The 15973-nt window shown below is 44.1% G+C and overlaps 1 protein-coding gene across 2 annotated transcripts in view; it reads left to right on the top strand.

Moving 5' to 3' along the window:
* The window catches only part of TNRC6B (trinucleotide repeat containing 6B), a 186631-nt gene extending 170666 nt beyond the window's left edge, over nucleotides 1-15965 (top strand). For both annotated transcript variants that reach the window (XM_010833743.1, XM_010833742.1), the window contains 8 exons: nucleotides 686-820; nucleotides 3114-3290; nucleotides 4649-4795; nucleotides 5051-5146; nucleotides 8154-8378; nucleotides 9054-9124; nucleotides 11923-12062; nucleotides 12956-15965. In XM_010833743.1, the coding sequence (XP_010832045.1) occupies nucleotides 686-820; nucleotides 3114-3290; nucleotides 4649-4795; nucleotides 5051-5146; nucleotides 8154-8378; nucleotides 9054-9124; nucleotides 11923-12062; nucleotides 12956-13343 (1379 nt within the window). In that variant the 3' untranslated portion in view covers nucleotides 13344-15965. The remainder of the gene's footprint in view (nucleotides 1-685; nucleotides 821-3113; nucleotides 3291-4648; nucleotides 4796-5050; nucleotides 5147-8153; nucleotides 8379-9053; nucleotides 9125-11922; nucleotides 12063-12955) is intronic.
* Nucleotides 15966-15973: the final 8 nt, after the last annotated feature.

Consider the following 15973-nt stretch of genomic DNA (forward strand, 5'->3'; position numbering starts at 1 on the left):
GTCTCTCACTTGCTAAAAAATTCTTTTTATCTCCTATCTTTGGGGGGCAAAAAAGTTCTAGACTTCTCGGCCTGACATATGTGAGACCCTACAAGCTATGACTCTTCATCTCTCCCCATCTCACTGCATCCATAGTCAGCCAGGCGTTGGAGTTACATTGGGCTCCTCGTCATTCCCTAAGCACCTGTGATTGTCACCAGTTAGAGCTTCGCACTTGGTTTTCTTGACTTACTCACCCTCCTGCCCTAGGCCCTAGATCAGCTGTCCTTCTGCAAAGCCTTTCCTCCCATAGAGACCTTACCACAACTTCAGGGCTGCTGTTGCATCGTGTTGGTTTGTAGTGTGGACATCTATCTCAGCTGGAGAACTGCTGGTCCCACATTCTGTTTGACACAAACCTGAGCTAAATAGATAACGTGAGTGCACATGTGCCATAAGATGTTCATCAGATGACATCATACGTGTTTTCATACCTGAACAGAGTCGTCCCTTTTGTAGCAGGCAGGAGCCCAGACCAACATTTTGAATCAAAACACTTGTTTCTGAGTGAAGAAAACTTCATGTGAATTAGTCTTTTAGGGACAAATGAAGCCATTTGTGGATTCTGCCTCAGACCTCTTGGTTATTGATACTAGAAACTGATTAAAAAAAAAAAAAAGACCTAAAATGTGCTTCTCCATTTCAGGCTTCAGCTCCGGCGGCATGGACTACGGCATGGTTGGTGGGAAGGAGGCTGGAACAGAGTCTCGCTTTAAACAGTGGACCTCCATGATGGAGGTGCCCTCTGTAGCCACACAGGAAGCCAATATGCACAAAAATGGTAAGACACACAGAGCCTCATGACCTGAAGCTCTTTTGATCCTCAGAGGCCTTGACACAGGGTCCTATAAGCTTGTTCTGAAGCACAGACCTTCAGCTTTTTCTTAAACAGTCTTGATTCCATCCCCCACCCCCACCCCTGCCATGATCACCAAGAGAGCAAGATTGGGGTTATGTGTATTTCAAACTGTAAGAAACTTAAAGTGCTAGTTGTACTTAAGGAAAGCAAAATTTCCCACCTGTGGTAGGATCAAGAGCAGTAGCAGTGAACTTGAGCTCCCCTTAGGGTAAAACCCTAATAAATTGCTTGAGAGAACAGAATCTGTTTTTGGAGCTGCGAGAGAGATCACAGTAAATATGTATCATGTTGACTGTTTCAACTCTTTGATCTCTAGAAAATGACTAATCGATCAGCACATGAGGTCTGGACTTTGCACCAAGCTTTCTTGTTCTTTATGAATTACAGTGTCTGCAAGAAAGCAGTCGAAGGTCTTGCAGGCTTTGGTCATGAAAGTGGGTCAGCTCTTCATCTCTCTCAGTTCTCTGTAAGAGCATCTCCATTTCCCTGTGAAACGGATGAAAGGTCTTGGGACCTTCCTGCAGCCATTGCGTCAGTGTTTGTTTCACTTGTCAGTAATTTACTTGGACTCGCCTGTTTCCATGAGAACCAAGTGTAAATAGGTGTCGGAGTGGCTCCTGCAGCAGCTTCGTGGAGCCTTAGCCCCATTAGCCTGGAGCCTTTCAGGGTTCTTTCTAAACCTGCTCTTTCACGTGCACTTCTGGAGGCTGGTGAAGTGGCCCCGTGGAGCTGTCTGCCTGCTATCTCTAAGTATCGTCATTTGATTTCATATTACAGAACCAGGAATGGTTTATTGAAATGTCCAGTCTGTTTCTGAACTGAATAATCCAAGCCCTGCATCTCTAGCATTGGGCCCTCTGGCTGCTTCCTTAGGCTTACGATTCATCAGGACCCTTGTCCCTGAAGACATGATAGGTGTGTGATTATAAATGCACGTGAGAAGTGGTCTTGAAGGTAAAATACTCGCTTGCCATTTGAGAACTTACAGGTCACGTTTTCCCTATTTCCTGAGCCAGTCCCCAAGGTAACTGAGTTTTTCATTTTCTGCTTCTTCACTGTAATGTGCCTTTGAGTCAGATTCCTACCAGTGGCTCCAGAAAAGCAGATGAGTTCTTAGTGGAGCATGGAGATGGTTTTGAGAATACTTGTGCTAGGCCAAACCAAGCAGATTATTTTAATCAATAGCAAACACAGAAAAAGACTTGTGTTTTTTGTTTTTGGCCATGCCATGTAGAGTTCAGGATCTCAGTTCCCCAACCAGGGATTGAACTCATGCCCCACTGATGCCCCCTGCAGTGGAAGCATAGGGTCTTAACCACTGAACCTTTTAATACCTTACCCTGGAAGTAATTTTATCTGTTCATAAGCTGCATCCTTAGAGTACATCAGGCAACACAATATGGCATGTAAAATTCATTCGAAAAATAAGTAGAATATTAGAGGCTACAATTTTCATTTAAAGCTCATTTATTATTAGTTTAAGGGAATTGCTAAGCTTTTAATTATTTTTTCTTGCCTCCCAGCACATAAGATGCATAGAGGGGACACCAACAAAACCCCTGAAACGCTCTGAGGAGAGCAGTTTTACAAAGGATTTGCTGTTCTTCATGTGTGGAGCCCAGGAGCTCAGCGCTGCAGAGTTCACGGCTGGTCTTGTGCTGGCAGAGACCGTCGGCAGGAACGCCGGCTCACTGCTCTGGAATTTAAAGCAATTGCAGATGCTTTTCTCTCCAGCAAGCTCCCTCTGTTTACTCTGCTTCTTCCACTAAGCTAGGCCTCGTCGTCACTTAAGGACTTGAGTGGGTTGGTGTCAGTAGAAATGTAGTTAAAAACCCTTTCATGTGCCGCAGATTGTTTAGTGTTTCTCCCATTCCTCATTCTTGAGTCATTAGTGTAAAGATGGTGGGGATGATGGTATGATTCACAGTTTATGGAAGTTTCTCAAGTTAATTTCATAAGACCGTGAAGTTTTAAACTGAAAGGGGCATTCAGAAATGAGAACAGTGCTGTGTGCAGAAGTGCAGACTGAGAAGCTCGAAAGGTGAGATGAATTGTCATGGTCATCCTACTTCCTAATTATGCACTGCCTCTCAAGTGTGAACACCTCATTCCAGAACCAGATCCTGGAGACTGAGTTCCTCTGAATGAAAGCTCAGCAAGTTCTGTTCATAGGAGTCCTTTCTGCTGTGAGCTCATCACCTCTCTTTTTTCTCAGGCGCTATCGTGGCCCCTGGTAAGACCCGAGGAGGGTCACCATACAACCAGTTTGACATCATCCCAGGTGACACACTGGGTGGCCATACGGGTCCTGCTGGTGATAGCTGGTTACCTGCCAAATCTCCACCAACAAATAAAATCGGAAGTAAATCTAGCAATGCCAGTTGGCCTCCAGGTATTACCGTCCAGAAGATGGTGGTTTTGTTTCTGGGGTATCATTTTGTTTTGTAATCGTTAATTTCAGGTTCTGAACAGATTGCCTTTTGCCACCCACTTTGGTTTTTTTCATCTAGTTAATTTTTTCTGCTTTTCTTTGGAAAAATAGCAGATTTTCATGGGGTTGTGGGAGGTGGTCTTCGCTCTGTAGGGTTCAGTCAGGAAGACAAGGTGGATGCTGATCACCTGCAAAACAAGTTACTGAGTGGTAAATACAGCATGGGCACAGATGGGTCAAAGAAGTTAGCGGAGTACAGTCTGAGGATGAAAGAAGGTGACTTTGGAGCCAGGACTTGGCATTCATCTGTGCAAAGGATGCCTTGTAACCTGGCTTCTTCGGAAATGTCCAGTGAATTGATTTGTTTTTCATTCACCAAGTATTTATTGCCAGGTTCTAGGGATGTAGTAGACTAGTAGAGCAGTGAGAGTATTTGCTGTTTTTCCTCTTATATTCTGATACATGTAATCTGTTTTCATTGTAGAAAAGTCTAAAATTTTTACTAAAGCAAAAATAAAAATGAGTTTTAGTCTGTGTCCTAAACCTTTTTCTATATAGTATATTTGTGCTACGAATACATATAGTCTCTATTAATGCATATTATCCATATATACTACCATTGTATATATGTATGTAGTATATATATATACCATTCATATATATATACCATTCTTCCTCCTCATGATTTGGAACATAAAAGTTTATTAATTCTGTCATATGATTTAAATATGATATAAAGGTATATATGATATATAAAATATCATATAAAGCTTTAAATATGATATAAAGAAATTGTGAACACATATATTCTAGGCCTTCTGATGATAAGCCAAACGATTCCTGTCGGTTTTCCCTGGTCCTTCCAGGAGCAGTGATCATCTGTGTCTTCTTTTGTGCATCTGAGCCAATTTCCCAGTGAGATAAAGCAGAAGTATCTCCTCTCCAGCTCAGATGTTCTCCCAGTTTTCACCTTGATGTCCCCCCAGTTGTCCTGAGCACCACACTACTCAGTCCTGCCTCCCTGCCCTCGGGCCTGCGTTGGCCTGGGAGCCAGAAGGGCAGGAGCAGGGTCTGCCACTGTCTCTGGCATCAAGTTCACAGGCACAGAGAGGAAGTGGGTGAACATGTGGTGACAGCACAGGAGAGCTGCTGGCAAAGCCTGTGTTCAGGCTGACTTTTTTTTTTTATGATGAAAATCTGAGCTAAAATACCTTCAGAATTTAGACTTTTCATAGACTGATTTCTTGTATCAAAAAATTACTTGACCATATTTTGAACAATTTCCTACCTCAATCTAATATTTGTTCTCCTTGTCTCAGAATTCCAACCAGGAGTGCCATGGAAAGGTATCCAAAACATTGACCCTGAATCTGACCCGTATGTCACCCCAGGAAGTGTGCTGGGGGGTACAGCCACATCTCCCATTGTAGATACTGACCACCAACTTCTGCGGGATAACACCACAGGTAAATAAGTGAAACCCCTCATGTTTATCCAGCACCCAATATTTTCCTGTTTGGCAGTCTCTGGCTTCATTTGCATTCTCTGGTGTCTAGTAATTACACCAGGAAATGCAGGACTAGGTAGCTTTGTTTTTCACGCTTATTTTTTAGATTGTCCTTCCTTTTATCAAAGGTCAAATAAAATACTTCAAGATTTGACTAGTTTCACTGATACTTACCTGCAGTTTTTTCATCTCGTTCTTCATTTGTCATCCAAAGGGTCTAATTCTTCCCTCAACACCTCGCTGCCTTCACCTGGTGCCTGGCCCTACAGTGCCTCTGACAACTCCTTTACCAACGTTCATAGCACTTCAGGTAGGTGTGTGACCCATTTCTTCCCCTCTGGCTAGCACTTTCCTATCAGGTTGCATTGTACAAAGGAAATTGGCATTTATTTCTTAAGGAATAAATTATAGCAGCTGAACAACACAGGTCAGCATGGATGGAGAGACACCTCTCATATAGGCCGCGTCCCTGGGGAACTTGCAGGCTCACAGAGGCAGGATGAGACAAATACCATTTAGGACCGAGGCAGATGGTGACATCATTGCAAGGAGCTGTGGGTGTTGTGAGGACAGAGGTTATATCCTGATGACACAAGTGCTTTTCTTTTAACCGGTCTGCCAAGAAAATCAGGGGCCATGGGAAGAACCAGTTAAGTTCAGCTTGTTATTTCTAAGGCAGCCAATTAGAGCTTGCTTTTCTCTAAAAATTCTTCCACTTACAGACAAAGGCTAAGGGCAGATGGCCAAGGGGGAAAAAAGAGGACCTTGGTTAATTCTACAACATTTGCTGAGTTCCTTGTGTGTGTGTTTGTGTGTGTGTTTTGTTTTGTTTTTAAAGACAGTTGGGAATGGAAAACTTAATGGATATAAAAAAGCCTTTGAAGTCACTTACTTAGCACAACACCTTACAGGTTGGTAAACCAGTCATTAGTAATTGGCGCGTTGGTCTTGCAAAAGTTGGACCTTAAGCCATTGAAGTCATTAAGGCTTCTGCTCTTTGTCCAAGTAAATGCAAGTAAAACAAATTCTTAGCTACCTACCAAGACACTGCAGGTTAATGACCTTACAGATCACCTTCTTTTTGTTTCCACTTCTGCGTCGTGCCAACAGTACAGTAGCCTCATTTATCGAATGCTCCTGCAGACCATGCAGCATGCTAAGCCTTGAGCATAAATTCTTATCTTACCTTCACCAAAATCTGTGGGGAAGTTCCTGCTATTATCCCATTTTGTAGATGAAGAAACTGAGACTCAAAGAGCTGACAGAGTTTGTTGCAGGTCTGAGTGAGTGTGTAAAGGAGCCAGCTCCATGTTCCATGTTTCTGCACACCACCCTCCATCATTCTTTCATAGGACTTCGACCAGAGTGGTACATTTGTCACAGTTGATGAACCTACAGTGACACCTCATTCACCCAGAGTTCATAGTTTTGTTTTTGCATTTTTCTTTTTGACTGTACCATGTGGCTTGAGGGATCTTAGTTCCCTCAAGTGAAAGCTCAGTGTCTTAACCACTGGACTGCCAGGGAAGCCCCCTGTGTCCGATTTTTAAGAGGTACCAATGTAGGACTGAAGGCCTAGGACTTCTGCCTTTACATGTAAAAATTCGTTTTCACCTCTTATTCCTGTAACTGCCCACACCCCTTTTTTACAAGCAGATGATCCCCTGAGAGGTAACCCCACGCATCACCTGGACTTGTTTAAAACTGAACATATACCTCCTCCCCACCCCCAAATTGTCTTTCTTTCATAACTAAACTCTAACTGCTTAGTGGTGCTGTCGTGCATCCCTTAGTTGCAGCATCTCTTCCCTTTAGCCTCCTCCTTACTCTTTCCCGTCTCCCCTGCTCGCAGGATTCAGGCACTGATAACGCCTCCCAAGTGCTTTCTTCTCTCTCACATCCATTTCTGCTCTTCCATTCTTTGTGTTGTCACCCAGGTTCTGACCCTCGTTTGAATACTACCTACTAAATCTGCTGCAAAACAGATGGTATCTAAAACTTGGGTCAGCCCCCGGTTGTCCTGTATGGCCTCCTGTACCTCTCTGCCCCGGGAATTGTTCGGCCACAATTGCAGGGAAATGTATTTGGTCCAGAGAGAGTTCAAGTTGAACCTTGGTTTGTATTTTCCTGTTTTGCTGAGCCCATCCATTTATATCAATCCTTCAAGACTTATCTTGGCACAGTCTTTGCTGAGAGCCCAGCATTGTCTTTCTCCTCCACGTATTGAGCAGATATGTTCCCTGGGGTTACAACTCTGTGTTCATCTGTTCCATCTTCCCATCTGAACTTGAAGTTCTTGAGAATAACTGTTTATATTACCCATAGCACTGATTTAGGGCCTTAAAGTAAACTAAGCGCTTAGTGAATATTTGTTGATTGTAATTTTAAAATCCATTTGAATGTTGCTGTCTACTATTCTGGATCAAGAAAAGTATAATTTTTAGTGTAGTTTCCAATCAATAAGTATTTATAGGATAAATACTTTAGTTCTTCCGGGGTTCACATTCTTTGATATCTGTAAGACTAATGGCTTTAAGGGTGATTTCCTTGAATTTATCTTCCTTTTCAGATTGTATTTAGTTAAGAAGCGGTAGAGTTCGGAGAAGGCAATGGCAACCCACTCCAGTACTCTTGCCTGGAAAATCCCGTGGGCAGAGGAGCCTGGTAGGCTGCAGTCCATGGAGTCGTGAAGAGTCAGACACGACTGAGCGACTTCACTTTCACTTTGCACTTTCACGCGTTGGAGAAGGAAATGGCAACCCACTCCAGTGTTCTTGCCTGGAGAATCCCAGGGACAGGGGAGCCTGCTGGGCTGCTGTCTGTGGGGTCGCAGAGTCGGACATGACTGAAGCGGCTTAGCAGCAGTAGCAGTTAGTTATCTTATTAACTCTTTGGGCTTCCCTGGTGGCTCAGACAGTAAGGAGTCTGCCTGCAATGCAGGAGACCCAGGTTCGATCCCTGGGTTGGGAAGATCCCCCTGGAGGAGGAAGGAAATGGCAACCCACTCCAGTATATTTGCCAGGAAAATCCCATGGACAGAGGAGCCTAGCAATCCATGGGGTCGCAAAGAGTCGGACAAGACTAAGTGTCTGAGAGTTAATTCTTTAGTTCATGTGTTAATATGTCAATTCAGAGTAATAGTCACTGAGAATTTATGTTAGATAAACTCAGAGAACAATGTTATTTTGTTATTCTTCAAACATCTACTTAGACGGTAAAACTGTATTTATCTGTGTGTATATGTAAAATATACACGTGTTTGTTGGCAAAACGGATGTATCTAACCTTATTTCCTCCTCCTTTTTCTCTTCTTACAGCAAAGTTTCCTGATTACAAATCAACATGGTCCCCAGATCCCATAGGACACAACCCCACTCATCTCTCCAACAAGATGTGGAAAAACCATATTTCCTCAAGGAACACTACACCGCTGCCCCGCCCGCCTCCCGGTCTGACCAACCCCAAACCATCATCTCCCTGGAGCAGCACAGCACCCCGCTCAGTCAGGGGGTGGGGGACACAGGACTCACGGCTTGCCTCCGGTGAGGAGCTGCCCGAGGGAGCATCATTGTTCCAACACAAGAGACTCATGCTCACACACAGTTGAAGACGTGACGTCTTCACAGGAGAGGAAATCATGGTTGTTGGGTAGAGGAAAAAGTACCTCTTGAGTAGAAAATTGAAGTCAGCCTATAAAGGCACAGGGACCTGAGAACTCCCAAGGTCTTGATGGAGTAAAGATGAGAACCTTGGGAGCCAAATGTTGTCTTGCAAATAAGGCATAAGAGTGTGTAGGATCACAATCTAGGAGAAGAGAACTGGCTGTTGAGTGACAGGATAAAGAAGGTCAGAGTGAAGCAGAAAGGAGAAGATTTTTAAAAAATATATATTTACTTTTTTGGCTGCATCAGGTCTTAGTTGCGTCATTCGGGGTCTTTCCTTGCGGTGTATGGGCTCATGTAGTAGTTGGACATGCGGGCTTTTTCTAGTTGTAGCACAAGGGCGTAGTTGCCCCAGGACATGTGGTGTCTTAGTTCCCATACCAGGGATCAAACCCTGCGTGGATTCTTAACCACTGAACCGCCAGGGAAGTTCCAGAAGATAATTTATAAAAGGAGGGAAGAAACGTGTGTGGGCTCTGTGAAAATGTTTCTCACATGTGGCCGCCTTAATTTTTTTGTTCGTTCTTCCTGATCCTTCTTTCTGGTTGCTTCCAGCCTCTACCTGGAGTGATGGTGGTTCAGTTCGTCCTAGTTACTGGCTGGTTCTTCACAATCTCACTCCACAGGTAATCATGCTTTCTTGGGATTTTCTGGCTGGGACTTGATTGTATTAAGAGAGAGACACTCAGAGATGTGGGGGTTTAGCAGATGGGAGAGTTGATTTACTTCCTGGTGAGTCTCCCCAACCAATGCCCACAGCCTACTTCTGAGCCGGGGTGGGGAAGAGACGGTGTTGGCCACTCGGCTTCACGCCTGCCTCCATGGCATGTTAACACATCTAATTTATAAATAGTGAGTGTAGGGTGGTATTATCTGATGAGTTCTGTTTAGCAGAGATAACTTGCTTTGTGGATCTGCCTTGTCAGAATCTGGAACCAAGCAAAAAAAGTTACCTGTTTCTGTGTTGCTCATTCAACAGGACTTCAGGCTCCCTGTCAACCATTTCTGTGCTTCATTCATACACGACTCACCATAAAGCTCTGCATAGAAGGAGTGTGTGGATTTCGTGACTGAAATGCCACACGTGTGCTCTTGCTCTTCCATCCATTGTCCTCTTCTCTGTAGATGGCATTACTGATTCTCTCTCACCAGGATGTGCTCTCTGGGTTGTTGTCACAGTGGTGGGGTTTCATTTGCACCAGATCACCCTCTCTTTCACTTGAGTTGCCTGATAACTGACACGTTTGTAGCAACAGATGTTGAGTACTCAGTGAAGTGAAGTGAACCCATGGAAACTGAGCCCGTGGTCTTCATTTGGACTTGACAGCACAACCTTTTAACAGCACCTTGTTAAAAAGAAGTCAATTAGACCTCCCTCCCCTTGACACATTGAGTGAATTGTCTGACATTTAATTCATAAATGGATTCATTCACACCTTACTAAGCCAGCATTTTCCAGACTGTTCCCATAGGATAATAATAGGTCTCTGGCCTAATATGTTTGAAATATATACTTGGTTAGACAAAATGAAGCAGATACCTTCACTGTAAGACTTCTGAGACCCTTTAATATGCTAACATGCATTATGACCCTCTGTGGGGAAATGCAGATTCTCCTCTGTGTTTGCCCAGTGCACCTATTTGTGGGAAGTAAGTCCAGGGCTCGTATTTTAAGATTCACATTGAGATAGACAGTTTTCTAAATACAGTTAACATGAGAAACTGTCTGGATTAATTTCCATATCTAATCAGCTCAGCTGAAGTTCCTGGGTTATTTATTTAGCTAAGAGTTGACTGAAGTATGAACATTTTATATAACCATCCTCAGAGCTATATATGCCTCATTATTTCTAAGTCGTCACAGTGTGGTGGGTGTGATATGGTTAGGATGATAGAAGCAGTGTTGAAAGGAGCCTGTATTATGAAAAATAGTAAGTACAGACTACTATGTATAAAAGAAATAAGCTGCAGGGATATATTGTACAACACAGGTAATATAGCCAATATTTTATAAGTGGAGGGTGATCTATAAAAATTGTGAATCACTATTATACACTTAAAACTAATATAATACTGTAAATCAACTAGACCAATTGATTAAAATAATTAAAATTAAATTTTAATTTAAAAATAAAATTTGAAAAGAAGAATGGTACTTAATATTTGTATATAAATGAATATAGGGTTTGACTGAGTTTGCATTAGAATTGAGTCATTTTAAAAATCAGAAAGACCTAATAGCACATTAATCTCAACCATAGCTTAAAAGAAAGTTACAGGGTCACATCTTTGGGGACCAGGATAAATTTACTTGTCATCACCTACAGTTTATTGAGAGGACATCTATCCTGAGAAATCACTTGTGACACATACTGACATGCTGATATAGTCAATTGTCATTTTTAAATGCTGAGAGCTTTTCTTAATTATTTTCTATTAAGAATTATGGTGAGACTGGCAGTTTTCATCCTGCAGGATTTCCATGGTAAAACCACAGAATGTTTCCACCACTGCTGCCAGGAACACAACTTTTTAAGGCTGTTTTGGTAGTAATTTGTTTCCCTTCCCCCAAAATGAACCAAAAGGTTGGACTGAGCATCTCAAGTAAACCTAGTGAAGATCTGAATACAAATGCATCTACCAGAGTGAATCAACAATTTTGTTCTCTTAAGTCATAGATGAGGAAGGGCAGTTGTCCCAAATCGCTGAACATCCTCATGCTGAGTCTGATAGGGTGAGTGCCTGTAACCTTTGGTCACCTTGGCCATGGGCAGCAGAGAGCACAGAGAAGTAGGCAGAAGTGGAGTCTGTCCTTGGGATGGCCAGAGTAGGAAGAAGGAAGGCATCAGAGTTGTCTGAGTGAGGGCATCCATCAGCATTCTATGTTGTCAGATGGTTAGCAGTGCCTTCCTTGTTTGTGTCTTTCTCTTCAGCTTTTTGTGAGATGGGAGGAAGAATACTACATTAATAATGTTGCTCAGAACCTTGCATGTTTTCTTAAATTCTTATTTGGTTAACCATTTTATTTCTGTGTTTTAAGGCTCTACCAAACAACACAGGTTCACTCATTTACCTCTTAAGGAAAATAGACTACAGGTTGAATGAATCGTATGCTTTTTGTTTTGAGCTGTATTTATACAGACATTTTTTATCTGCAAAATGGGCACAGGAGATCTGAACCCAGTGCTTTGACTGTCTTGAGATTTGCTTTGAAGACCCTGTATTCAGCGCACTGTATTCAGGGGAGTCCAGTGCAACTCCCCTGTCTCCAGTTCTTCAGTCATCTCTCCAAAACTGATTTAGTACTGAGGCTGTTAGTTACGAACCGGAACCCCTCCTCACTCACAAAAATACAAGAAAGGTCCCCTGACTTCCTTTCCCACCCCACTCCAGTTTTTATCTCATGACTGTCATTACTCTTTAGATTGATGGGTCAACCTTGAGAACCATCTGCATGCAGCATGGCCCACTGCTGACATTCCATCTGAACCTAACCCAGGGCACTGCCCTGATCCGATACAGCACCAAACAGGAGGCGGCCAAGGCCCAAACTGCACTGCACATGTGAGTACCCATCCTGCCTTCCCTGAGACAGACACGCATGAGGAGGCTCACGTGAGTACCCAGGCATGTGCTTGATGAAACAGGGATGCACAGGACGTGCACACAGGCAGCGTCATCACGTGACCAGCTGCCTGCATACTGAGGTGGCTGATCTCATCTGCCTACGTAAGCGTGGGTGTCATATGTACCCAAGAATCAGAATTCCAAAAGTAACGGATTTGTACATTTTAATACCGTAAAACTAAGCCACTATTTAGAAATGAGACACTGTAAGTGCTGTCCTTTTTCGTAATAGAATCTCGCTGCTTGCTTTGGCCTCTTCGTGAGTGGTGATGAAATATTGTGGTCTTAGTTCTGCCTACAGTAGGTGGGGCTGGATCAGACTCTGACCATCCTCCTTCCCGCCGCCGTCAAGGTGGTGAACAGGGAGGAGCTGACTCCCCGTGGCTGCAAGTGCCACGATAGAAAGGTCACACAGAACAAGCGAGCAATGGCAGGCTTAGACAGTGAGCCCACCCTGCGGTGAAGCAGCGCCTCCGATTTCTGGAGCTGGGTCACCTTGATGCTTTGGGCTGTGATCTTTTACCTCCAAGGGAAAAAAGAGGCCCAATATTCACTTGACAAGCAGATTCTGTATCCCGAGGGATATTGCTACATCGTGTCATCCAGTAGTCTTTGGGTATCTTGAGATCGAGTGATACTTCATTGCTCTAAATCAGTACTTCTCAGTCACCTGGTGGTCTGGTTAAAAGACACGCTCCAATGCTGGGGATGTGGAAGCTGCCGGTGACAGACGCGTTTCTTTGAGTAGCGAGGACTCGGGATACTCCGTCTCCGTGCCTGCTTCAAGACCTTCCTCAGATGCATAGCTTTCTCCCTCCCCTTTCTTCCAGGTGTGTGTTGGGAAACACTACCATCCTGGCTGAGTTTGCCACTGATGACGAAGTCAGCCGCTTTCTGGCACAAGCTCAGCCCCCTACACCTGCGGCAACCCCGAGCGCGCCCGCCGCGGGCTGGCAGTCCCTGGAGACTGGCCAGACCCAGTCAGAGCCCGTCGGACCTGCTCTGAATCTTTTCGGTGGGTCCACGGGGCTCGGGCAGTGGAGCAGCAGTGCTGGTGGCAGCAGCGGGGCCGATCTTGCCGGCGCTTCATTGTGGGGCCCCCCCAACTACTCTTCTAGCTTGTGGGGAGTCCCGACCGTGGAAGACCCTCATAGGATGGGCAGCCCTGCTCCTTTACTACCTGGTGACCTTCTGGGAGGAGGGTCGGATTCAATCTGAACTTAGAACTTTCAACTCTGACCTCGTGACCTTTTTTGGAACAGCAGCAGCACTAACTTGACCTTTTCGTTTTTTTTTTCAACTTGCAATAAATACATTTTTAAAAGGAAAAAAGAAAACGGAGAGAGAAAAAAAAAGGTGGGTCATCGACAGACTGTCTGAGCACATAGTTGCCTCCCTCTGACTTCAGTTTTTCGTTTGGAATATGAATCCAAAAAGAGAACATATCACTCTTGAAATACTTGAATCATGAACGCCAACCTAGAAAGACAATGTGAAGCGAGTACACATACCATTTAAATCTAAACACAAAAAATTAAAAAAATTAGTTTCTAGTTTTTCACTTTTTTCATGTTATATGGAAGTTGTTGCTAAGAAACATATATACTGAAAAAAAAATAGCTTTTTAACTTTGTTTGCACTGGGTGTGTTTCCGTCCTTAGGTCTACCATGTTTGGGAGGGAGGGGAATTCAAAAGCATTGTTGGGGTGGGGGAGGGAAGACTTGACGGAGCCTCACTTTAAAAACAAAAACATAAAAAACCTAAAAAAAAAAAAAAAGGAAAAAATTTGTGATTGGCTGGTTGATAAATACCAGTGTGTTCTGGCACATGTAACTGCCCAGGCATGCTCGTTCTGGTATGTGTGTGCACGTGTGTTCATGTGCATTCGCGTGCATCCTTCTTTCTGTCTCTGTGTGTGTGTTGTGTGCCTGTGTCCTCCTCTTCCTCCTCACCCCCGATTTCTCAGAAAGCTGCATTGCTGACAGTCCGCAGGCTGGCTGGCCGGCCATCTGCTTTTTATTTTTATTTTATTTTGTTTTTTAACTATGAGAACACAGGAGCACGAGCACCTCGGGGATCCGCTGCTGCTGAAGCCACCCCGTTGGGCTGTATTGAGATGAACAGAGTGCTTTTTTAATGAAGAAAGCAGGGAGTTCCTTTACATCTGCGAAGTAGCCCGAGTGAGTTTTCTGTAGCTTTTCTTTTGACCTAGCAGTAGAGTGGAGCACTGCCAAGTCCCCAAAGCCAGGAGAACAGGAGGTACCTCTTGGAGCAACTGTGTGTTTATTTCTGTTTTGGGAAGTAAGTGGCCATTGGGCACATCTGAATATCCATTCAATTTCATGCTGGCCTTTTTGTTAGTCTGAATGGGAACAGAAGATAAGACAGTTTTTAGTGCTGTGATGTCTCAAATGCAAAAAAAAAAAACTTATTTCCCCTTTCTTGTGTAATCAGGAATGAGAAGTTGGTCGGAAAGTCAGGTAATGCTGAATTTAAAATTTCTCTTGGTTCTCTATTATTTTATGAAAACAAACAAACAAAAGGTTGTGAGCAGCCTCCTGCAAGCATCTGCAGCTCCTCCTCTCTGCTCCCTTCTTGCTGAGCGTTACCTGTGCCAGGCCGCGGCGTGTTACAGCACCGGGCCATCACTGACAGAAACGTTTACTTAACGAATGTTCTTAAACCAGTGTGTACTTCAAGCGTTTCCTTTTGTTTCTCTGTGTTGTGTATTTCCTGTGTATGTGGTTTTGCTTAGGCAGGTATAACTTAGCAAAGACTTTTTAAGTATTGCACCTTTTTTTGGTTTTGACCTCTTTTTTTTTTCCTTGTAATGTTGCTTTTTTTATTTCGGTATTTAAAGACTTTTTTTTTTTTTAAGCATCAATGTAGTAGTACTCTGGGCTGAATAGGGGGCAACTTTTAATCCACAGTTATCACCAACATGTATGTACTTATGTTGGAATCAAAATGTATCAAACTGCTTTTTGTGAAGAGTTACAGCAGACCTGAAGGGGTACCCCTTTATACAAAGCAGATGGCTGGCGGGGCGGGGGGAGGGGGACGTGTGCCGGTGACGTGCTAGCACTTGTGTGGACACCCCAGTCTGCATTATACTGTTTAACATAAAGTGCCGACATTCTGTACCAGCAAATACCTGCCCATTCCAACCCTTGGTGGGAGCAGACCTCTACTGTCCTCCATAACTTGCTGCTAGTGAGGACAAGGGAGTTTTTCTTTCTTTAGCATCTTTAGTGAAGGATACAACAATGCCTAATAATGTATTTGACTTATAGCTTGGGTCTGTGGGTGGGTGGGTGGGTGGGTGTGTATAGGAAAAGGCAAAAGCTAATTATTTGCATTTAAGTGGTTTTGTGAGACAAAGAATGGGAATTCTGTAGTCCTCTCGGCTTACTCTGTTGATAAACCTAGCCTCGAAAGAGATTGATACACGTAACTCAAGTGAGCGTTGGCTCACTCAAGTCTTTCTGAGCCCTTCGTGGGTGGGTGGTCAGACTCGAGTTCCCAGTGTTGGTTTGGTCCCATTGGATGCCTTGTAGAAAACTAACTGTGCCCTCCGGTTCCATCGCCACCACGCCCCTTCCACTCTGCCCACGCACAAAACGTCTCCTTCCAGCCCCCGCCGACCGCTGTCTTCGTGGGGGAGGGCAAAACCCTGCCATGCGTGGTGACCTCCAGCTGAAGAGCAGCTGTGTTCAGACATCCGCAGAAGGCTAGCTCTGAATGTCCCTGGCCGGCTGTGTGTCTTGGGCTCACACGAGCTTGTGGTGACTGTCCACTGCTGCTCGTGGCCCCTGCCGTGTCCTGCCCCACCCTCCTCTCTTCCTTC

This window comes from Bison bison, unplaced genomic scaffold (assembly GCF_000754665.1).
Source record: "Bison bison bison isolate TAMUID 2011002044 unplaced genomic scaffold, Bison_UMD1.0 scf7180017863885, whole genome shotgun sequence".
NCBI lineage: Eukaryota > Metazoa > Chordata > Mammalia > Artiodactyla > Bovidae > Bison > Bison bison.